The 23,543-nt window shown below is 38.5% G+C and overlaps 3 protein-coding genes across 3 annotated transcripts; 2 read left to right on the forward strand and 1 right to left on the reverse strand.

Annotated features, from left to right (window-relative positions):
* The first annotated feature begins 4,836 nt into the window (after positions 1 to 4,836).
* LOC145912368 (organic cation transporter-like protein) lies at positions 4,837 to 9,237 on the forward strand. Its single transcript, XM_082999818.1, has 13 exons — positions 4,837 to 5,005; positions 5,062 to 5,171; positions 5,230 to 5,403; positions 5,457 to 5,560; positions 5,616 to 5,770; positions 5,844 to 6,033; positions 6,219 to 6,369; positions 6,688 to 6,782; positions 7,175 to 7,386; positions 7,729 to 7,831; positions 7,891 to 7,990; positions 8,724 to 8,866; positions 8,942 to 9,237. The coding sequence occupies exons 1-13, from the start codon at positions 4,882 to 4,884 to the stop codon at positions 9,024 to 9,026; spliced, it is 1,746 nt and encodes a 581-aa protein (XP_082855944.1). The 5' UTR covers positions 4,837 to 4,881; the 3' UTR covers positions 9,027 to 9,237.
* Positions 9,238 to 9,495: 258 nt separating this feature from the next.
* LOC145912362 (transcriptional regulator ATRX-like) lies at positions 9,496 to 22,066 on the reverse strand. Its single transcript, XM_082999811.1, has 28 exons — positions 21,999 to 22,066; positions 21,290 to 21,715; positions 20,469 to 20,654; positions 20,261 to 20,326; positions 20,087 to 20,185; positions 19,728 to 19,877; positions 19,513 to 19,668; positions 19,315 to 19,452; positions 18,906 to 19,083; positions 18,451 to 18,588; positions 18,078 to 18,253; positions 17,879 to 18,013; positions 17,721 to 17,825; positions 17,526 to 17,617; positions 17,380 to 17,469; positions 16,892 to 17,046; positions 16,750 to 16,803; positions 16,369 to 16,546; positions 13,296 to 13,538; positions 12,844 to 13,021; positions 12,615 to 12,788; positions 11,874 to 12,029; positions 11,522 to 11,821; positions 11,371 to 11,451; positions 11,171 to 11,317; positions 10,611 to 10,679; positions 10,462 to 10,555; positions 9,496 to 10,229 (listed from the first exon to the last, which is right to left on the reverse strand). The coding sequence occupies exons 2-28, from the start codon at positions 21,425 to 21,427 to the stop codon at positions 9,757 to 9,759; spliced, it is 4,149 nt and encodes a 1,382-aa protein (XP_082855937.1). The 5' UTR covers positions 21,428 to 21,715; positions 21,999 to 22,066; the 3' UTR covers positions 9,496 to 9,756.
* Positions 13,806 to 16,170, forward strand: LOC145912443 (putative ammonium transporter 1). The gene is made up of 10 exons (XM_082999903.1): positions 13,806 to 13,890; positions 14,028 to 14,245; positions 14,309 to 14,480; positions 14,538 to 14,709; positions 14,765 to 14,889; positions 14,947 to 15,108; positions 15,231 to 15,389; positions 15,445 to 15,603; positions 15,724 to 15,856; positions 15,990 to 16,170. Exons 1-10 carry the CDS (start codon positions 13,806 to 13,808, stop codon positions 16,168 to 16,170), a joined length of 1,566 nt encoding a protein of 521 aa, XP_082856029.1.
* Positions 22,067 to 23,543: the final 1,477 nt, after the last annotated feature.

Here is a 23,543-nt window from a genome sequence, read left to right on the forward strand (position 1 = left end):
CTGGCTTCGAAAGCTTAAGCGGAATTTTTTAAACTGGGACAAGTTTTAGAAATGCGAACTTTGTTGAATTAATGTTGGATCTGAAACAAACCAAGACACAGTTAACAATCTGCTTCTCACAACAACAGACTTTCTTCTCAGCAACAAAACTAAGTCATTTTTAGCAACAAAAGAATTAAGATTTAAATTAACACAAAACAGTGAATTGTTTTAAGCGGTCAGAAAACTGTAACGTAACAAAGCAAACGTATCAGCATGAATGCAAACTCGCACATTATGAGAAAAATAGTGGTTCAGGCGCGTCGTCCAAAAACTTTTAGGACTTTTCAAGATTTGAGGCCGATTTAATTCTAGCTGATCAGACTTACAATTGTGTCGTCACCACAAAATATGCATTTTCCTGAAGCAACTTATTTTAGCAGAATGCCAAAGGAAATACAGCGACCGATAAGAACGCGGTGTTAAATCAACAATTAGTTTGAAACCGACTCGCCCCAGGAGTAGCTTGGTTGGAACGCAGTTTCCACTTCAGCGTGCTTTTGTTGGAGGACGAAACCAGAACTTGTTGGGGCTAAAATAGTCACGTGATTAAACTCTGCGCCCAATTTCAACATAATCGTCACGCTACAGTGACCACAAACGACAACTGACTACAAAGCCTTTATTTACAAAGCAAACTAATGTTAATCTACCCTTGCAGCGCAACAACCGGTCAGAAATAGTTGACCATAATCGGAATGTCAAACGAACAAAGGTCCATCGGAAAATGTCGACGCACGGCCGTAAAGCTTAGAGCTTCCAACATTCCACAGGCGTCGTAAAGTTTTTGCGTTTAAACTCTGGACTAAATTTTCTTGTCTGCAATTGATCAGGAACATTGAATCTACAGGTTACACAACTGAACTTTATGCTGTCTGGAGTTCTTACATGACAGAAAGTTCGTATTTAGACAAATGTCTGGCCACGGTAGTTGTCAATACAGTAAACAGTCAAGTTAGGACCACTGGACTCTGGTTTCTACATTAGCCTCAAAAGACAGGTTTTGTTGAACAACCCAGAATCTTAAACATGAATTCTGTTTAAACTTTCATACAAACTGATCATTAAAGAATTGTCATAAATTTCAACAGAGTCAGTTCAGTCAACTGCCTTGAGGTAAATTTTTCCACACAAACCACCCCACCTTCTTATTCTGTGCAACAGTGAATCACACACAACACTCAGAGCACGCGTCGTCATGCTTCACCGCATACGAGGAATGCCTCTGGTGGTAATGCTTCGATCGATGATATCAGGTTGCTGACTCGGTGTCACAACCTGGACACGTAAACCTTCGTTTATGTCGAACTTGTCGTTATTTGTTGATGGCAACAACGTCGCTGATTGGTGCCAACTTTGCATCTGACTAAACCGGGCTCGATCAAACCCATTGTGTTAAAACCAACAAAATGTTGAATGGACGAAACCTACGCACTCTTTTGTCAACAAGACAAATCGTTCGGCCGATTGTAAAGAATTCAAACTTTACGAATTCAAGCAGTTTATTTTATCCCAGTTGTTCTTCTCTGACATTCTGTTATTTATTTGATTTTCACCAATTTCGAGTATATTTATTTAAACCGTACAAGAACAATCAACTGTGTTTGAACCATACCTAGGTGTAAAAGACTTCCACACTACTGCATGGCTAAGCGTATTAATATTGTAATACAAAATATTCAGACGCTCAACCCACTACCGATGTTGCTGCCGACCGAGTTTCAGGAGCTTAACTCAGTTCTGACCTCTTGTGATTAATATTTTTCGATAATTTTGTTGCTTGAAACTATTTAATACAATGCGTGGCAATACCAAGAAATTTTCTTTTCTAGATGAAAGAACAAACAAACAAACAAACAAACAAACAAACAAACAAACAAACAAACAAACAAACAAACAAACAAACAAACAAACAAACAAACAAAGAGTTCCAGAATCGCAATTTCCATTGTTTTGCAGTAATTTGGTCAATATTTCTTTGAAATTGCGAAATTGGATCCCATGGGGCTTAATTGGAGCCAGAATCTGACACGTGGTTGTAAAGTGTTGTAGTGCTTTATTGATTGTTATGTTTTACAGAAAAGTCTTTTTCACATAAGGTCAGTCATCTTCATGTAAGTCATTAACTAAAGGTGCCGTTGTTATCTCAGTTGGTTGGTCCGGCGTAGATGTTGCTTTGGGTGGCGGACAAACGAATCCCGTTGGTAAAGAAGGGAATTTCACAAAGCTTGTCTTTATTCGTAACTTGCCTTGTCTTACATCAGTTTGGAATCATCTTGTTTATTTGTTTGCCTAAAAGTAAGAAACTTTGTCTACAGTGCGATTTGAAACTAAAGCATGCGGTAATCTCTCTGCTATAACCGCCTACACTGCAAACAGGAAGTTACGTTGCTAGTAATTTAAGCCATTGTGTGCACTTCATTACATAAGGACAGAGGAATATAGTAAACATGCAAACGTAATAAAGTTATTAAGTGGAAAGTTAGGATACAATGTTTGATCCCTTGGGGTATAACAGCATGCGGTTATTTGTGGACGGCGTCTGTTCATCATTGGGTTCAATTTGATGATTAACTTACAGCGGCGCAACATCAACTATTTGTTACAGCTTGTGTTGGACCGGAAATAATTTGCCGGTTGTTCAGAGTCAAAACAATACGCAGAAAAAAGTATCAGTTGTGATGAGCTTATATTTGCGGTAACCACGAAGCAGTGTTGAATTGTGAGTGGTTATAAGTGGTCAGGTTCGCACGTAGCTTGTGAGTGGTTCCGCAAAGTGTTTCATGTTGGATTGAAAGAAACATCATTCTAAATCCCATTGTTGGTCACGAGCGCCGCTTCAACTCTCTGCAATAAAGAACTTCGGGATTATGACGTAGGACGTCAGCTGACGAAAAAGGCGAGCTCCAGACCGAAGCAATGTTTGCTATTTCAGAGTTGAGTTCAGCCGGTTGCTTCGCGCAAAGCACAGACTCGCCGGCCTCTGGGTCAACCGCGTATAGCAAAGAAAGAAAATTAGACAAGATTGCGCTTAAGCAAGTCCGTAGGTTACCTGGTTGTGCACGTGTGTGATAATGTGGTGTTGTTTGGTCAGTGACGAGTTGGTCGGGTTTTATTGGTTTCAATACATTTGCCTGAAGGTTGAAACTTCGTGTTAGGGTTAGGAAGGGCGATAACTCAATGTCTCTATAAAAACCGGTTCAAAAATACAACATATATTCGCATAAATTCACGTAAAAAGCACGAATTGGTCATGCCGTCTTTAAACTGTTGATTATTCGATGCGTTCTCCCAAACTAGCATTATAAAAGCGATCCAGCAAGGTTTTACTTTGCAAGGGATGTCTAGTTATACAGCAGGTCTCCGGCAAACCTTTAAAGAAGTTTTACTACAGTTCCGTGAAGGTATTTATGGCTACAATCTAAACAAAGTCAAAACGCCGCCTTCAAAACTTATGGCTTGCGGAGCAAAGTTCGACTTTCAAGCGATAATAAATTAATTAGTTTGGCAGGAGGTCGTTTTGCAATGTTTAACCGTGAAGCGCTTGCAAATACTGTACATAACACACATCTTTTCAAAACTTTTATGAAAATGTTGTTTCTACTTGCATACGTTGCCATGGTTAAACCAATGTTTCTAAATTTGTGGCAAACGAAGAACCCTTCAGAGTCGAAATAAAATATCAGAAAACGTAAAAGCATAAGTGCAACCGCATGACAGTCAGGATCGATCCAATAATCACTCTGGTCCTTACGTCTATTAACTTTCACTAATTATGCGAAGTTAAGTCTCCACATAAATAAATATGGTTGCTGGATTCAACTAAACAACTGACTTGAAAAGCCGTTGTTGCGTTTGTGACGTAACTATCGACGTATTTCTGCGTTCATTTGGAAACCATTGGATAGTCGGGAATTCGAACGTCGTCTTTGTTTCGTAATCACGCCGGCAATCGTGTGTAAATATAATAGTTATTATGGCACAAAAAAATAATTTCTTTCACAGAGCGTGGTTTGCATGTCCATGTTGGCTTGGCGGAAATGTAAAGTGGTAACGAGTTGGCAGACAGCAGACCATTAGCTGCAAAAACTCTAAGCATAGATTCATGTTGTCATAAATTCCAGACAAACTAACTTCTTCAATATTAATTTGTTTGCACCCAGATTTTTTAACTGGAAAAATGGTGAAATATGAAATAAACGCTTTAAAAAAACTCTTTTCACTCAAAACGAAAGTTCAGCAAAATGTCAGGGATAAAAATATATTTTGAAAATCAAACCGTGAGCGAAAAGTTCAATGCACAAATTTGTCGGTGCCAAAAATCTAAACAGCCGCACTGTGCGTGATTTTTCATTTAATTGTGTTTTTTGTCTTTATTGCGTCTTTTCGTAATCAGTATCATTATTTTTAAGCAAATTATTTTTGCCAGGAACCGAAAACATCCGATATCAGATAAACATGAAAAGCAGGGTTTGTTTCGACGTAAAAAAAGGTAAAGGTATCTCGGTCTATTTCGTTAGTTTCGCGTATCTCGGTCTATTGAACAACAGATTCCGCGAACAATGGCTCGTCGCATCTCTAAATGACATTTAGTGTGTCACAATGTTTACCGGCTGTGTTGGGGTTTGATATAAGCTGGTGTTACGCCGAAGATGATCGCACTGTTGTGGTAGTAACGCAGTGCACCCATATCGAATCAGGTGAGAAACTGCTGTTTAGTTACATCAGCCGGTTTGTCTGAAATGCGGAGCCAGCAAAACTGGTGACATTTAAATCTTGCTGCTTCTTCAGGTAACATTTATCAAAACATATAAGTTATAATTTAATATTTTCGTTAAAACGATGGATTTTGACATAATTTTAAACGAAATCGGTGGATTTGGTCGTTATCAAGCATTCCTAGTCGCTGCCGCCTTGTGGTCTATGATACCGATTGGCTGCAATATATCTGGGGTTGTATTCTTAGGTAAGTGGATAGTTTTTGGACTGATTATGAGCATTTACCGATTTGTTTGAATACAGCATACAAAGAAGCGAATAGATGTTTTCTGCCATCGATAGATGAAAAAAGCGATATCAAACCGTCTCATGACGACATCATGACAATGATACCTTATGACGTCATAGGCAAGGTAGAAAGGTTAAGTATGCAAATGCTCACAAACATTTTTGTCAACGTGTTGTTTGCAGACGTTGAGTTCATGCAAACAATTCGTCAGTAACACAACAATGGGGGATTGTGGGCGTAGAACCCCATGTCCATCTAACGTCACAAACAACAATGTGACGTCACAAATAATAACTGAGTGCGCGAACGGATATTTTTATGAGAAAAATATTTTCGAAGAAACTATTTCTACTGAGGTAAAATTCGTTTCTTTTGTCCTTGTCAAATTACATGTTTGTTCTATTCAAAGTGGGATTTAGTTTGTGATAAAAGCAGTCTGACGTCACTGTCAACATCACTATTCTGTTTGGGGATGTTGGTTGGTTCATTATTTGGAGGAAGCATAGCAGACAGGTTAGATTACGTCATCATTGACATTATTTGTGTTAAGTAAATTTTTACAATCCAGGTACGGGAGGTTGCCAACAATGACGTCGGGGACAATTATCAGCATCGCAGCTGCTGTTGGCTGCTCTTACAGTCCGAACTTTTTCGTATTTGTTGGTTTGAGATTCTTCATTGGGGCTGTAGCGGTTACCATACAAATATCAATGAGTGTTTACAGTAAGAAACCCATGAAATATTGAGATCTCACGTATAGAAGTTTTCAACATATTTAATGTTGATACAATTTTAGGTGTTGAAATCATCGGCAAGCGCTGGAGACCGTGGGTTGGTTTGCAAGTCGGGGTTTTCTCCGGGCTTGGTTACATGTTTTTATCGGTTCTTGCTTTCACGTTCAGACACTGGAGGAGTTTACAACTCATGCTGGGTCTTATTTTTATTCCATTTCTGTTTTTCGCGCCTTTCATGCCTGAATCACCAAGGTGTGTAATATTTCTATGGATATTGTTGTTTGGCACCAGAAATCCCACAAAAAAAAACTTAAACTTAATAATATCCTGGTTTATTCGGGAAGCGGTATGGTTTAGTGCCCCAGGATAAAAGTCAGCTCACCTACAAACCTCCAAACCTGTATTTGATTTGAAATCTGTATCTTTTCATCACACAGGTATTTATTTTCGAAAGGAAAACTTGAGCAAGCGAAAAAAGTTTGCCGTTTGATCGCAAAACGAAATGGAAGGGTTTTGAACGAAGAAATTTGGGAGAAAGCTTTAAGTTCAAACAACAACAACAACAACAACAACAAGCAACCAGCAGTGGTAAAGAGCGTTTTTTATTAATTTTTATTTGAAGATCGGAATGTGGTTAGGGTTTGCATAACTTATATCGGGGATTCGCCTTACTAGCCCTCTGGAATGATGAATATTCCGAATCCAGCAATTTTAAGTAGTTAATTTAAAAAGAGTTCATAACGTAACGCATTAGTTTTTTCAAAAATGTGAATGACCGTAGCTAATTTGTAGGGGTCTTGGTCGTGGTGACGTAATATCCCCAGGGTTTCAACAAATGTGGAAAACGCATGAAGTTCAAGGGGTATCTACCCCCTAAATAAGATATTTAAAACTTACCTTTCTTAGATAAAAGCACAAAGGTCATCCCCAACCCTGTTGTGCAGAGGTTTCAATCTTTCACTGCTACTAGCGAGGATGGTCGAGCTCTGGTTCATTAACAGGTATTACGTAGGTCTACGTCATTATAACAATCTAAAATCCTGTGCAAATTTATCGTTTTCAAGATTTCAAGATTTTTACTGTGATAGTGTTTCGCTCGCGCGGGACATCAATAATCTGCTGAGAAATTAACCAAATATAGATAAGAAGTAAAGGTTGGTTATCGCAGCCACAATCCGGTTTGGTATGCTCCCTTCTTACGGCGGGTAACCTTAAATGGCGTCCATCGCACCGCCATGAAGCAAACACAAAGTTTCAACGTGTTGAAAACATTGACAACCGATTCCATGAGTTTGCCACAAACTTCTTCTGTGTTTTCTTTTGGCGTCTGCGGGAAATCGAATCGATTCAAACCGCTCAGCTCAGAAAGTCTTCAATAATATTTTGTCTGCAGTTTGGTTTTCTTCTATCTTGCTTTTAACGCCGGTAATTGGTCGGGAAATCCGTTTCTGAACAACTGCTTCAGTGGTTTGGCGGAAAGCATCGCGTGTTTGTTGGTGGTTCCTGTGATCAACAAGTTCGGGAGGAGAACGACGATCATCCTCTGTCTCTTGTTGGCTGGATTTTTCGTTTTAATCGCCGAAGCTTTGAAATCAGGAACCCAAGGTTGGTTTAACCGCGGTTCGTGCTCAGGATCGATTTTACTTACAGACAATTTTTAACGTATTAAACGATACTGCGCTGGTTGCACAGCCAGTGCTTCTTCATCGTTTTTTTGGTTCATGACCGACATATGTTAATGCGGCTAACGTATGTATTTGTAGTCGTTACGACTTGCCCCGTCCCCCTGCTTGAGAAGCGCTGCGCGGATGAATATCACTCGTAATCTATTTTCTAACTATCGCCCACCTAAATACAGCATTTATTTAAGTTATGAACGTCCCTGCGCCAAACTCGGTTCAACCGCGATCCAAAACCAACTGATTTGTTTACCTGATTTGCATACAGAGTTGGCAAGTGTAGCCCTCCTTCTAGTGGCGAAGTTTACAGTGAGCGCTTCGTTCAACTTGATGTTTCTCTACACTTCAGAAATGTTCCCGACCACTGTCAGGTATTTAATAAGTTCAACAAAACATACATAATGTCACTTCAGACACTCTTGTTGTAAAGAAACACTGCACTTGGAGTAACGTCGACTGGAGGTCGTTTTGCAAGCATCATCGCTCCATTCCTCATACAGATAAAGTTTGCAAAGGAGTGGATTATACCGGTACCAGCGTAATTCTAAGGGCTCTGCACACCAGACGCGGTTGACGGTTGCGGTCGCCGATTTTTCCCGCGCTTTTGAAGTGGTAATGGGGATTCACACCTGCAGTGCGGATGGCAGAAAATCATTTCAATATCTAAAAGACATTGAGGTCTTTATGTCGTAAAAACGTTGATGGGAAACTTCATTTAGTTTTATTTTTTAACAATTAACTTAATAATCTATATAATATTCATGTACGGAGCGTTTGTTGACGACTTATATGTTACTTGGTTCGCTTTTACAGTTGGGACAACAAATGACCATGTTAGTGAAACTGATCTACGTTTTGCAAAGTCCGAAAAATTAATTTCCGCAAATCCATTATTTAATTTCTGATGTCTTATCACCAAACACTCAATATACAAATAGAATTACTTTAAACCACCTAAAATTAATCATCACAAGTCATATAACCAACGAAAACATGCTTTGGATCATCGCGGCTGACGAAAAAGTAAAATCAGGTTTAACTCCGCGATCACGGAATCGCCTCTCGAAAACCACGTCGCCATCAGACGCTAACCGCATCTGGTGTGAATCCCTCTGGTACCAGCGTAAATATATAACTTAGCGCCAACTTCAGTTTTGACACATTTCTCTCTACGTGCATGAAATTAAACGTTTAGTTGAGAAACTGGAATAAAATTTACCTAAATTTTTCTCAGTTTCAAATTTGTTTCGCGTATATTCACAGGTTAGTCTGGGGATTCTTTCGATAGCTTCCGCAGTTTCCGCATATTGGTGTCCAGAGACTAAGACGGTCGCGATGCTCTCAACCATGAAGGAAGCGAAAGTCTTCTACGGAAGCCAAAGAAGAAGCTCAAGGCTTAAATCAATGTAAACAACCTTGGGAGTTATTCTTGTAAAAGTTTTCTTTAAATTTCCTTAACTTTCAATCACTCTTATTTTTAGTTCTCTCAGCAATAATAACAGAAGCGACTCGATTCCCTCGAGAGAGATTCAAGTCCCGATGCTTGACGAGGAAACGCAAATATGAGAAGAAAAATGTGTTAGGTAGAATAACTGACGTCATCCCAACAACATTCCGTTGTGGGGGGATGGAAACGATGGGTTTCACAAGCAAGCAACTTTACGATTGATTTTGGCATCATACGTACACTATTTTAATACATGAAATTATATATTGCTGTTTTCAAATATCTTTTATTTGGTTCCGTGACGTAATAAATGTGTTCAGAATAAAATCTCTGAACGCAAACGCTTATTTTTCGTTTGTTTCGTCATAATGAGTTAGAATAGATCCACACCTTTTGGGAACACCAGATTATCAGTGAAACCCAAACTCTACGAACTCTCATCTTCAACTTAAACAATTGTGTTCGTGGTCCCTCGTCAAACGCAGTGAAACCGGGTAAACTCGATCTCTGTCATGAACACTTACGACACTTCCAGTTCCACAACCCCTGGACTGCAGCGGGCGCAAGCAGTTTGTTCAAACAAGACCAAGGTTTGCTTTGGGACAGTGAACCTAAACAACCCTCCATATATTTCGGACAGACTCCCAAATACTTGTATCCACTTACGATTAATTACGTCTGGAAATGAAGGCAGAATATAAAACGAGTCTGAATATTTCAAATATTTCTTCAAAAAAAGATTGAAACAGAAATCCCGCATAATCGTCATATATTCCTGCTTCAAATGCAAACTGATTTTGCTAAACAATAGAATAAAAACAAACGACTGGAACAATCAAGAATGTGACGTCATAGAGCAGTTCGTCGACGGGATTTAGAGTTCATGACGTATCGCGTTTCCCAATCGTCGTCATCGCTTGATTGAGAATCGCTGGAAACGACGAGAATTGAGGTTTTTCTCTTTTTATTGTTTGAAGTTGAAGCCTTGTTCATTTGTGGAACGTTTCCTTTGTTTTCCTTTGTTCGAGTGTTTAACAATCGCTTGGAATCAACCTGGAGTCGCTCAACCGTGACCACCGGTAGTTCGTCACTTTCTTTAACGTCACCGTGTGTTGAACAGTCACGTGCCAATTTAGCGCCATCCATCGGTGAACTTTTTATTTTTGTAGGTTGTGATTCCGGAATTCCGAATTTAAACATGCCGGAACTTGTCGCATGCGTCTTGTGAGCCGGAAGTGATTGTGTCATCGGAACCGATGACGTAACATCCGTATTCATCTTAGAAACACTTTGCGTATTTTTGTTGGGGACTTTGCTGGATTCTGTTAGAGGCAAAGAGTGTTTTCAATCTGAGATAAAAATACTCGCGAATTAAATATTTGAGTATTTGTGTTTAAACGTCTCCAACGCCGGGTATTCCCCCAACACATAATTAGTTTTATTCCGAAACTGATTTGAACCCGGTTGAACTTTGCAAATGTCATCTAATCTTCTTGAAGTGGAAACATGTCAAAAATAATCAGATTCTCACCAATACAAATCATAACAACTAACCTCCGATTAAATTTCTTGCGCCACCTTGTGACGAGACCATTTGAGCGAAAACGTTGCGTGCGAAAGTTGAAGCGTTAAACAAAGATATTTCCTCCTAAACAAATACGTCATAACACATTGTGACGTTTACAAACAGGGTTAGAAATTACCGGTTTGTTGTTGGCGGTTGAATTTTGGTTAGTTGATGAATTTGGAACATCAAGAAATAATTTCATGAACTGTAAAAATAAACTCGTTGAACTTTCAAGACAGGATTAAATATCCCTGATGGTTCGTAACAAAGACCCTGGGATGAATTTAACCGAGTTTTTTCCGCATAAGATTACGTTTTACTCCATTTTACAACTCTGAAAGTTTAGAGACTGAATGTTTAGAATGTGTTGACATGAAACTTCTTAGGAATGCAAAGCAAAATAAAAGGAAGTTTGCGATTTAAGCAAACCATTGTTACGCAATAGTAGTCCCACGTGTGAGGCAGACAATGTATAATCAACCCCGCAGTTCGTCCATCTGTTGAAAATGTGAATTTCACAGAAGTAAAAGAACCGGAAAAATTTACTCAAAATGGTTTGTATTTTTTTGCTCAAACCAAACAAATGAAACCAGTTCTCCATGTTGACTGTTTCTATGGTTACACGTTGACTGTTTCTATGGATAATATAGAAATCATACATTGAAATGGGTACTTTCCCCATTATAATAATGTCACCTTTTCTTCAAACCATCTCATTTGTGCGAGGTTCCCTTTGTATTCCTTCTCTGCCGCTAATCTTGCTTGTTGTTGTCTGACCTGAACTTCTATGGATAACATTCGGATGCATTCCTCGCTCATATGTTGATACATAGGAAGTGGTTTCTGCATGGATACCGTTTAGTTTGAACAATGTTAAACGTTGGATGTAAACTTACCAGGGCTTGAACCATTTGTCGAATATCAACAAGTTTGTTAGAATCCATCTTCTTCCTACAATCTTCCATCGCTGTGGAAGCCTGATTGTAAAAGTTTCTTAAATAGTTTTCCTTCTATGAGTTTCAACGAACAGACGCAAAAATTATTTACCTTTATCATAAAAGACAAACATGACTTGGCAGTTTTCTGCTTGTCCGGAGATAAAACGTCAACACAAGGTAGAAGGACGTTGGTGACGTCATCAACGGTGATTCCCCCAGTCTCCATCCGTTGTTGTTTTAAAATTAAAAGCTTCCTGAGAACTTGTTGCCGTTGGAAACCGCCCACCGTTAAAAGTTGTAAGTTTTGTGTTTGAATAAAGTTGAATGGGGAAACTCCCTTTAGGGACTGTCCCATCATCTGGGCTAGCAGGTTTGGTTGTGGGGTGGTGTTATTGCTTACACGGATTCCCTGGTAAGAACTGACTAAGTATAACTTCTATAAATCCACAGGTAAGCTTTACCTTCTTTTCATTTTCATATTCCTCCCAAGCTGATTTCCGTTCTTCCTCTGTGAGTTCCTCAGTTTCCTGGTGGTCGAGGAGGGAGTCGTGTTTATGATAAGAAACGATCAAATCCCTCGTTGCCTTGCCAACAAGGACTTCAGCAAGTAACTTGTCCTGACAAATATCTCTATTAGCGCTGGCTTAAACATCCACGTCCACCAGCCGCCGTATTCACCCCCAACAACTTCCCGGTTAACTTAAAACAGACATTCTTAACCTTGTCTGGTATTACTAATACCCAAGACACGTCATCACCCAAACACGTCATTACCCAAGACACGTCATCACCCAAACACGTCATTACCCACATGTTGTACGTTTCATAGTTGCACGCTATTTGTCCGAGCTTAACAAGATAACATTTATTTGGGTGATCACAAAAACAAAACTAAGGAAATTGTTAAGGACGATATTTCCGATAGCTGATGTGTCCAAGTCTTAACGGGGTCGGAACACTCATTTCCATCACTCGTTTTCATCACCATGTTTTTTGACAGAATTATAAACGCGACTCAACCAATTATTTCCCGCCATAACATGATTTAGATTTAATATTTTATGAGAAGACGAGAAGGGCAATACGATTAACACAATCTGCTTCACAATTACGTCACCAGTGACGTGTGTTGCGTAACAAACGACAGGTGCATTATTCCGTAATCTTCAAACTCCAAGAAAACAAATTTGGTGAAGTTATACCTTGGGTAATGCATGGACAGGGAGTGTTTCCGGTAAAGGTGTGGGAGAGAATTTGTACAATTCATAGAGATCGTGTGCGGTGAAATGACGATTAATTTGCTGTTCATCTACGACCCGGAATGCTAAGGATTGTTTGGTGACTTGGCGGTCATAAATTTTCTCTTCCATGGTTCCCTGCATACAGGCCGCCACAAGTTACCACAACCTACCATAAGTTACCACAGCTAACCTCCGATATGAGACGATAAATAAAGCAAGTCTTCGTCTGTCCGAAACGATAAACACGAAATATCGATTGAATATCGTGACTCGGATTCCACGAAACATCGAATATTACGACACGGTTCGCTGCCACCAAGTTGACCCCAAGTGACCCCGCCCGAGTTGATATCAGAAAAAGTCGAGATCTGAGAACAGAACATGTTTTAGAGAAAAACATTAAGCTCGTCAGCTTGTGGTATGTTGCAGGGAGCATTTACTTATGTAGGAACATAACTGAAGAGTTATTAAATATTCAATACAAACAAAATATTCAACGCAATAGTCGGGAATTTTAGGCCACAGACGTTTCGATTGTTGCACTACAACCATTTTCAGTGTAAACTGCTTGTGGTATCGACTATTGCATTGCCTATTTTGTTTGTTGTGAATATTTACTTCTTGTTTATGTTAAAAGATCACCTCTCATCGCTGACGTCATTGAACTCGTTTATCCAACGTTGGCGGGACTTCCCCAAGGACGAGCCATCCATTCTAAAGTAATCGACGTTCTTATACCACATCTGGTGAAACCCCTGTGGGAGATCCCCTCCACCGTCCGGTACTTCAAGATCGTCGGTTTCCATGGCAACGGCGATGCTGGTTGAGAGTGCCAACATTTCCTCTATGAGGTCGAGAGAGAGGAGACTCTGGCTGAAAACCAACCTGTAAAGAACATCGAGGGTTCGAATCCCACCGTAGGCAGAAGCTATTTTTAACTGAACAGCTGGGGATTATGGACAAGAGAATCTGTTTGCTTAAATTTGCAGTAAATTTAATACGAGGAGTTTGGATATAATTACGAGAGCAGCATATGGCTCGAAACTATTAACGTGAAACCGGGCACCGTGGCTGCATATTGTCCAGGGTATATAGGTGGGTTTACAGGGAAGCTCGCGGTAGTTAACGCCAATGTTGAAAGTGATGTAAACTATGGAAACCACAGAGCTTCATAATGTCGCTGAACAATTGGAAGTGATGAAGCAGAACCAGGACATTATGTTTCTTATTCTGAACGGTAACATTTTGTTTCGCTTCAAACATTAGCATTAATTCGCCATACGTTATGAAGTAGAAGTTTCGTTGCACACAAAACTGTTTTATTTCGTATGAGGAAAGCTGAAGAAAAAGTTTAAAACTAAAATATTGTTGCAGGAGCTTTTATCTTCAGTATGCAGTGCGGTTTCGCCTTCGTAGAAGCTGGCTCTGTACGTAGCAAAAACACAGTCAATATTTTAATGAAGAATTTGCTGGATCTTGGTATAGGAGCTATCTCGTTCTGGGCATGGGGATATGCTTTCGCTTACGGGAATCCAAGCAATCCATTTATTGGTTACGGTAATTTCTTCGCAAGTAACGGAATCCTCGACGTGGTAACAAAGTGAATTTTAACAAAAACCTCCACAGCTTTTCCGATATTTCAACAACATTTACAGGTGGCAGATCACGCAACCAACAAGACGTATTTCAAATCAACTCCAGATTCTTTCCATGCAACTTGGTTTTTTCAATATGTATTCGCGGCGACCGCAGCCACCATAGTCTCAGGGGCAATGGCCGAACGCACCAAGTTCTCTGCTTACGTCATCTACAGTTTCATACTAACAGGTAAGCTTGCAAAACACAGATCTTTAAATCATTCCAACAAAGTATGATTAATGGAAGGGACGATCTATCCCGTTGTTGCTCATTGGGTTTGGGCGGAGGACGGCTGGTTGAGGACAGGCTTGGGGACCGGAATTTACTTTCAAGACTTTGCTGGGAGTGCAGCGATTCATGCGTGCGGTGGAACGGCAGCTTTCGTCGGCTCATTCACCCTTGGACCACGGAAAGGAAGGTAAGAATTCGGAGAACAAATCGAATCACACGATTTATTCTTATTTTATTGTTAGATATTCTTCAACCGGATCTCTGAAGACCATCGACGGTCACAGCATGGCATCCATGAGTCTGGGGGCATTCATGCTGATGGTTGGGTTCATCGCGTTCAATGGTGGCTCCTTGCAGAGGATATCAGGTGAAGATCATCTCAGTAACCGTCGGAAAGTGATTTGTGTGGAATTGAACTTTACAGAGCGTGGAGATGGAGTGGAATTCTCCCTTGCTGTAATGAACACGGTCATCGCGGGAGCAACGTCAAGCTTGTGCGCGACGATCACTGAACGAACTTACAATGTGTGGATGAATGGAACCGGTTATTGGTCTCTCCCCATGGCCATCAATGGGGCCTTGACAGGTTACGTTGATATCAACTCCACTGTATTAACTGTTAATCAAGCCACTGCAGTGGCACTTGCGTTATTAAGTAAAAACTGTTCCTCATTTCACCAAGGATTAAAGATGAATATTTACATGCAGGGATGGTTTCAATGTGTTCTGGATGCAACGACATCCAACCGTGGGCTGCGGTGCTCATTAGCGCCACTGCTGGCATAAGTTTGGTGTTCACACGACACCTTGTGGAGAAATTCAAAGTAGATGATCCAGTCGATGCAGTGGCCGTTCATTTCTTTGGAGGTTGATCAAGAGACGTGGTTGAAGATGTGAAAAAACAAAATATATTTTGTTTCAGGAGTGATTGGAACACTTTCCGCCCCAATATTCGCAATTCGTGGTCAACTTGATCAACATGGAATTCCAGTAGGTGGCATCATATATGGTGGCCATCAGATGGCATGGAAGGGGCTTGCCTGGTCATCACTTGCATTGTTAGCAATTTGCACTTGGACAGGTAAACAATAAATCAAACAAGATAGTTGGAAGGAATTTTGATTTTTTAATAAATTCAAACAATAACTTTTATTTTAACCACATTTGTTAAGCGTGTTTAATCCAGAGTTCAATATTGTAGGAACACTCTGCACCATTCTTTTTAAGACTTTGATGCATCTGGAATTTCTAAGAATCTCAAATGATGTCGAGGAGATAGGTTTGGACAAACATGAACATGGAAACATTATGTTCCCCGACATTGTTATTTTAAAGTAATAACCAAACTTTTATGTCATTTTTCATGATATTTAATGACTGCTTTTTCAGTAAAACAGTTGATTTTGTCATAACATATTAAATGATTTTGATGTTTTGTTGATAAATCTTTTGAAATTATGTTTTAAGTGATTTGGTGGTAAAAAAAGTTGAGGTTGAATTGGAAGAAGCCAAAGCTCCAACGACAAAGATGTCCAACGAGAATGTGAATTTGGAAATTGCGCCGCCCATAGAAGCTTGGAATGAAAAAGTTGACACTGATACAGGAAAGGAAAATATTCAGATTGATGGCAGTGGCATGTGCACATAATTGTAACCCTTGCTCTTTGCAAGTGCTGCAAAATATTTTTTTGTGTACATTTGTTTGTATTGTATTTCATCTGTGGTCATTTCTCAGCTATTAAATAAATGGAAGAAAGTTTGTGGAATGTGTGATAAACAGCATAAAAACCGTTGGAAACATTTTTGTGGTTTTCACAACCGACTTATTTGGAAAAAATCAACTTACACTTTGTCGTTGCATTCTCTTGCCAGTCGAAGTATCTCAAACAGAACCATAATCTTCCCGCTCACATCAAATCTCTTGTAAGCATCTGTCTGTTGATTTAGGAGTCCATCGTACCAAGTGTTCGAGTCGTCATATTTTGATTCTTCCTTTTCACCATTTGCCTCAGCAAGTGAACAATCTGCATTAATCTTTATTAGCGACTCCATCGGTGTTAAAAAGCATTTAGAAAACCTCTAATATGTCAAGTGTCTGTTCAAACAACAGAATTATGAAGAGATTTTAATGCAGAAAAAAACAAGGGATTAAACTCACAATTGCAATATTTGTGATATATTACATTAATGCAAATTGATTTGAAGAATGTTTAAGGTAGTAACTGACCAATATCACTGCCACTGCTGTCACTTCCAATGAGGCGTGACCTGGTTTTCTTCACTGCAAATGGAACACAATTACATCAAAAATAAATCCCAGTGCCACTATAGTATATTTTGCAGTATTAAATTTTTGAGAGTAAACTTACCTGGAGTTTCTTTTTGTCCCCTTAGTTTGTACCTCCTACATTTCCTCCAAACCCTGGATTCCACCTTTACCTCATCTTCCTCACTTTCCTCCTCACTTTCTGCTCCACTCGATGGCAAACTTTCTTCATCGCTCCCTTTTAGTCTGCGAGATTTTCTTACAAAAAAAAAAAAACTTTAAATTTGTGTCAAAGAATCAAGGAAAAAAAGTAAGGTTGTCCACAGCAATATGTTGCATGAAAAGTAAAAAAAAGAAACACTCATGCACACCTTTATCCAAACTGCCATTATGATGTCATAATAGTAGTTTAATTGTTTATCATCTCATCATTTTTGGCTTTAATTTGTTAATTGGTCAGAAATTTAAACAAAGAAGTTGTTGACCATTTGCAAAATAAATAAAAATATTAATAATCTTCACTGATTTCTGAAAAAATAACCTTACAATCTTCTGATTGTGAAAAGATTTCAATCATAACTTGCACATTACCTTTTCACAATAGAGAGATGTTCATCATCAGAACTGTCTTTGAGATTACCCCCACTTTCTCCATGATTCAGTCCAAGATTGTCAGATTCTCTAATCAAATATTTTGTATTAGTCAATCCAACATTGGCGTAAACTACATAATTTACTTATTATTTTCATCATCGAGAGAGGAAACTTCATCATCTGTCATGCTTGCTTCTTCCTCTGAGTCATCAACAAAATTCCTCATATTTTCAATCTGGACAAAATTATTGGAACATCAGAAAATAAAAACATAAAAGATAAAAATATTAATAAGGTTTACAAATTCACAGCAAGTGAAACCCAACACAATAACAAACCTCTTTTCTTCTGGAGTGCAACCTGAGTATTCTTGGATGAGTCCAAACTCTCATAAGGTTTTGATAATCAGCAAATAAACCACCATCTTTAGATGATGACGCGCTCTAACACAGAAACTTACAATATATTGTGATGTTTATTTCGGTAAATTACTCACTGGATTTGACCCTCTTTTAGTGCAAGTATCGAGATAATGTTGGTAAAGTTTCACTTGGAGTGGTGACAAACGAATTTTCATGATGAATTCATGTTTGTCACACAAATATTGAGCCAAAGCAGTGTAGTCTTTTCTCTGAATAAAATGAAAACCCTCTATACCACTGTCTGTTTATGACAAATCCTTCAACAGCTTTTACCTGCACGAAGCCATTCAGCATTTCGTGAAGGACATGACACCTGTTTTTCATAATACGGACATCATGTTTGGTTGAGTCAGAATGTTGCCCGTTAATGATTGGATTTACAAAACGGTTGCGGAATTCTTTTATTGTCCCTAAAAGGTTTTTCTTTACAAAATTAACCATGCATTGATCTGAAAAACAATAAATACCTGTTTCAACATATCAGCAAATTATGTTTTTAACAAACCCACATAATTAAAAACACTACAATGTATTTAACAAGTAGAAACCACAAAGCATTTATTCCAACTGCACAGAAATCATCAAAAAATCAATGATGAAGGCACTTCCAACTATTCACAGATATGTTTAAAGAAATGATTCTCACATTCAATAAGGTTGTTTTGCAGCGGCGTTCCAGTCAATACCAATCTCCTGCAAGTCCTCACTTTATTCATGGTCACAGAGATGTTTGCATCACAGTTTTTAAGTTTGTGGCCTTCGTCACACACAATAATATCTGGACCTAAACACAACGTTCAGTTTATTAAACGTGCCGTACCAGTCTATACATGTGTACAAGCTAATTTCTCTTGATTGGCACTCTTTTGTAAAAGACTGACTTTTGTTATGTAAAAACTACACTAGCTTTCGCGATTTTCCCTCACTTCGTCAGGTGTAAATAAACACAATGCAATACAAAAAAAACAAGCGCAAGGTGGTTGAAGAAAAAAAGCACTGCAAACGATAAGCTGCCGTTAGTTGGCGTCGTCGTGTTGCGGCATCATCGCAGTTTGTAACCAAACTCACACCACAATGTAATTTAACACACAGACCACGGACCTGGATCAAGCAATGCTGCTGCATAGCAAGATTTTGTTGCTTTGTGTCTTATTCCTTTTCCAGTAGCAAGCAGTCGAAACATATCATACCCAATCACCATAACCCCTCCACTTTTCCTCCATTCCTCCAATGCATTACGCCGTGACTGGCGAGACGCATACTCTGTCAGGTTGTAGATCTAACACCACAGAAAAGTTAACAATCATGGTTTAAAATTATGACTATACATCTGATTAGCATTGCCAACTGTGATTAGTAAATCAAAACTGGATCAAAAAACCAAAGGCCCCTGGCAGGCTGTCGATCGCACTGTTTGAGAAAAATGGATTAATTTGTGCAATTTTAGTTAGTTAAAATAACATTTGTTATATATCGTAGAAAAATATATTCAAGTAAATGCAAACTGTACCTCAACTGGCTGGTCATCAGGCACCCATCGAAGGAACTCAGCTATCCAGTTTAGCAAAGTGTTCAATGGAGCAACTATCAAGGCAGTTCTTAGACCAAGGTGTTTGCAGTTAAGAATTGTGTGGATCACAGTGATTGTCTGTAAAAAACACATTATATTGTTTTTTTTATAATTTATATCTTGAAAGAAATGTTTTACTTGTAGTGTTTTTCCCAGACCCATGCAATGGGCAAGAATGCATCCTCCACCATCTTTATCTTTTGCTTGTGATGTTGTTTCAATCAAATTGTCCCAAATAAACTGGATTCCTTCTACTTGGTGAGGTTTTAAGTGGATGGTTATTTCATGGTTTACCTGGAAATGATTATCCACATTCATGTGACCAAACACATAAAATTGTGGCATTGTTTTACCTCGACTAACGGTTGTTTTTGTAAAACCAGACGTTTGGTGACTTTAACTGGAGCGGCTCCAAGACCCTCTTCTACATCCACATCGATTATTTTGTCATCTTCCCTCTCTTTTAATCTCTGTCTTCTTTCTTCTTCTTGCTTTTCTGCATCCTTTAAAACAGAAATTGAGGAAAATCCCGTTCATTTTTCAAGGTCTGCCAAATACTAAACTCCAAGCATTGGCTCTGTTACATGACATCATAATATGTTGTTGGTGACTGACACACAAATGTTTTTATTCTATATGATAAGTCAGGACCCCTTCACTGTGCAGGTCCTTGCTTGGCAATCACATGGTTGTTGAAGTAAAATAATGATACCTTTGTTTCTTCACGAAGTTGCGTGTCAGCTAGTATTGAACGGATTTTTTTTCTTCCACCAGGTGTTGATTCAACATTTTTCTTTCTTCTTGCATGTTTCTATGACAAAACAATGACATACTTTGTCATGAACTTTCTACTTTCTGCTCAACGTTTTCTACAAATTTTACTTACTCTTTTATGCTTTTTTCCTTTCTCATGTGAATCACCATCAGACGTTTCTTCATCAAACTCCTTACCCTGCAAATTACACCCGTGATGGAATTACATGTTTTTAAATATTTTCCGCATGATCTGATAAAGCACATTAAAATTGAGTTTTTTGAAAAGTATTAGTGTATTTTGAAAAAATTATTTAAGGCACAATAACAAAATACTTTACTTGATTTATTTCCAAACCAGATTCATCAGAATTGAAAGAAGTGCTGGAGTTACTTTCATCGCTCGATTCAATTTTACTTTTCCTCTTTTTTCTTACTGGTTTTTGATTTCCTGAATGATCTTCTGATTTATCGCTGCCCAATTCATCTTCTTCACTTGATTGTTCTTCAATTATTTTTGTTTTTTTCTGTTTTCAATAAAGTACATACAATATTCTCATTGAAATAAAACTGTGACAAAATGAAAAACAAAATAAAAATGGATCTGGTTGAACCAACGTTACTAACACAGAGTCGATAGTGTACCTTAGCATGTATTTATATGAAAAGTTTAGACAGCAATTATAACAAACTGCTTCATAATGTTCACAAGAACAACCATTGAATGACAAGGAGCAATGTATGTAACTTCCAGCGGTTTACAACAACTTGTTGTAAGTGTTACGCCCCGCTACACACCTGGTCACGTGCGATACAAGCGGTGCCAATGTTATCTATTCCCCTTTTTCTTGTGTTTTTCTTACATTTTTAGTGTTTATGCGCTTGATGCATTAATGTTGACACAACCCCGAGGAAGTCTCGCCGGATGGCAGACAAAACATCGGTTTCAAATAAACACTTTAGAAACTTAAGTGACAGAAGAACAATTCTGATCAATTAGTATGCCCGGCAGCAAAAATAGCAGTAGAACAAACGTCTATTTGCTTGAGCAGTCACAGAAACTGACGATGCCTTTTTGGCATAACACATTTTATGTAAGGGATGTCAAATAGTATTGAAGTTTACGAAACATGGACACAAAAATAAGTAAATCCACACAAACCTTGCCAGAATTTAGGTTTCTTGTCGTCCTCTTTGCTCTAAATCTTTTGTTTCTTTCTTTGTTTTTACCATTTTCAATTTCAAAATCATCATCACTACATTCATCACTTTCCAAAATTTTATTTTTTGATTTGACCATCCCCTTGACACTTCAAATTCAAGGTAAGTTGCTTGATGGTAAAATGTATGTGAATACTATTTACATGTTTTACACAGGCAAATTTCACTTGAATGCAAAAAAAACACATGAAACAATAATCAACAATTAACATTATGCCTCTTGCAGTTGTGTTTAAGTAACAACTCCCTTACACCACATTGTGAAATAAAACAACTTGTCAACCATCCACAAACAGTCAGTTTGCATCCTAGACTCTACAGTAAGTTCGATGCAACAAAAACATCCGTCAATGTTTGGCACCATGATCTTCCCCATACAAAAAATATAAAGTGATTTTTTCATTTCCGACTTCAACTTGTTCAGTTGCACTTATCATAAACCACGAGCAAACTCCATACACAAGACAGGGAAACCCCAAATTGACAAGTTTCAAAAAGGTAAATAACTTATCTTCAAAGCTTAAATCTTCATATGTTCGTTTTGAGCAATGAAATTTGATGAAGGGCCAGCACCCAGTTCTTAATACGTGGTAATTATGGCCGTCTACTGTCCAGTTAAAATGTGATTTTCCACGTAAATCGTCCACTACCTGCATGTACTTGACGAAATATGACGTCCAATGTGGATAATTCCGTTTTCGAAGATGTTCGGATAGGACAACAGAAGAGCATGGCTTGCTTCCAAAATGCCCCAAACCGAACCTTACTAAACTTTTTTTAAACATGTAAGTAAAGATGGCTTGATTTGTTTATTGACACAAAAATTCCTCCTAAAAACCATATTCACAATATATCATTATATAGGCATGTGGAGCATTTTCTACAAGCTGATATATTCTCTAGTTTGACGATTTAAAAATGCAAAATCTTATTTTAAAAACCTTGGTAATCTCCAGTTCAACTTTCATGTTTTACCAAAAATGCTGGTTTATTTAACATTCCACTGGAGTTCACCAAAACAGCTGATTTGCCAAACGCATAACGTTTGCCTAACGTGGTACTATCTGTATCGCTTTCTTTTACACTCGCAAACAAAACCAAAATATTTTACCCGGGTCCGAAGCTTTCCTGTTTTTTTTTTATTTTAGTTTTCAGCTCATCCGAATTAAATCGATCACCCGCCAAAAATGGAAGATACTTTTACACCAGGTCACAAAGTTTTTTCCAAACTTGATCCACATATGAGCCTATGTGACATAGAAATCTGTGCGAATATTAACGCTACGATTTCGTGTAGTATTTCAACTCAAATTTGTAAACAAAAATAACAGGTGGTGGCCCTGTTTACACCTAATCATTAAAATTCGCACGGATTTCTGTTTTACACAGACTTATATGTGGATCAAGTTGAGGAAAAAGTTTGTGACCCGGTGTAGTAGTATTTTCTAAGGATGCACCGAAAGATCGGTTTGCCGAATTTATTCGGCCGAAACTAAGGTTTTTACGATTATTCGGTTTCGGCCGAATATTTTTGCAAACTTCGGCCGAAACCGAAACTTTTTACTGCATGCAACGCGAATACGCAAAGTTCAGTATAGAATAGAATTATTGTTCAAAGTGTACGAATGTGTTCGTTTTATTTGTATATTGTGACAGAAATGATGACATGTCAACTTTAAGAATTTGGTACTACAGTCACGGTTATTCTTTAAGTGCCAATAAAAGGCTGTATGATAGGATTAAATCCAATCCAACACACGTTTTGTTTAAATTTAATGCGTTTAAAGACATGGATACCAAAATTAGTTTCGATTTATTCGGCCGAATTTGTTCGGCAACTTTTGCCGAATATTCGGTTTCGGCCGAATAAAAAAATTGCTGTTTCGGTGTATCACTAGTATTTTCCGCCAAAAATAGGGAAAACTCCAAACCCTGGACCAACATCAGACAGGTCGGGATATTCTACCCACATGTAAGAACGTTAACGGCCTAATTAAGTATAGTGTTTCAATTTAACCAAACATAACAGGCGGTTGCTTGTTTAACACCATGTGCGTTAATATTCGCACAGATTTCTATATACACAGACTGGATCGAAGATGCCGACCTGCCTGCCTGTGGGTGCAAGGCTTTAGTACAATCATTCTTAACTTTTTTAGTCGCCGAACCCCTTTGATCTTTTGCAAGCATTTTGT

The sequence above is a fragment of the Ascidia mentula genome, chromosome 8 (assembly GCF_947561715.1).
Source record: "Ascidia mentula chromosome 8, kaAscMent1.1, whole genome shotgun sequence".
Taxonomy (NCBI): Eukaryota; Metazoa; Chordata; class Ascidiacea; order Phlebobranchia; family Ascidiidae; genus Ascidia; species Ascidia mentula.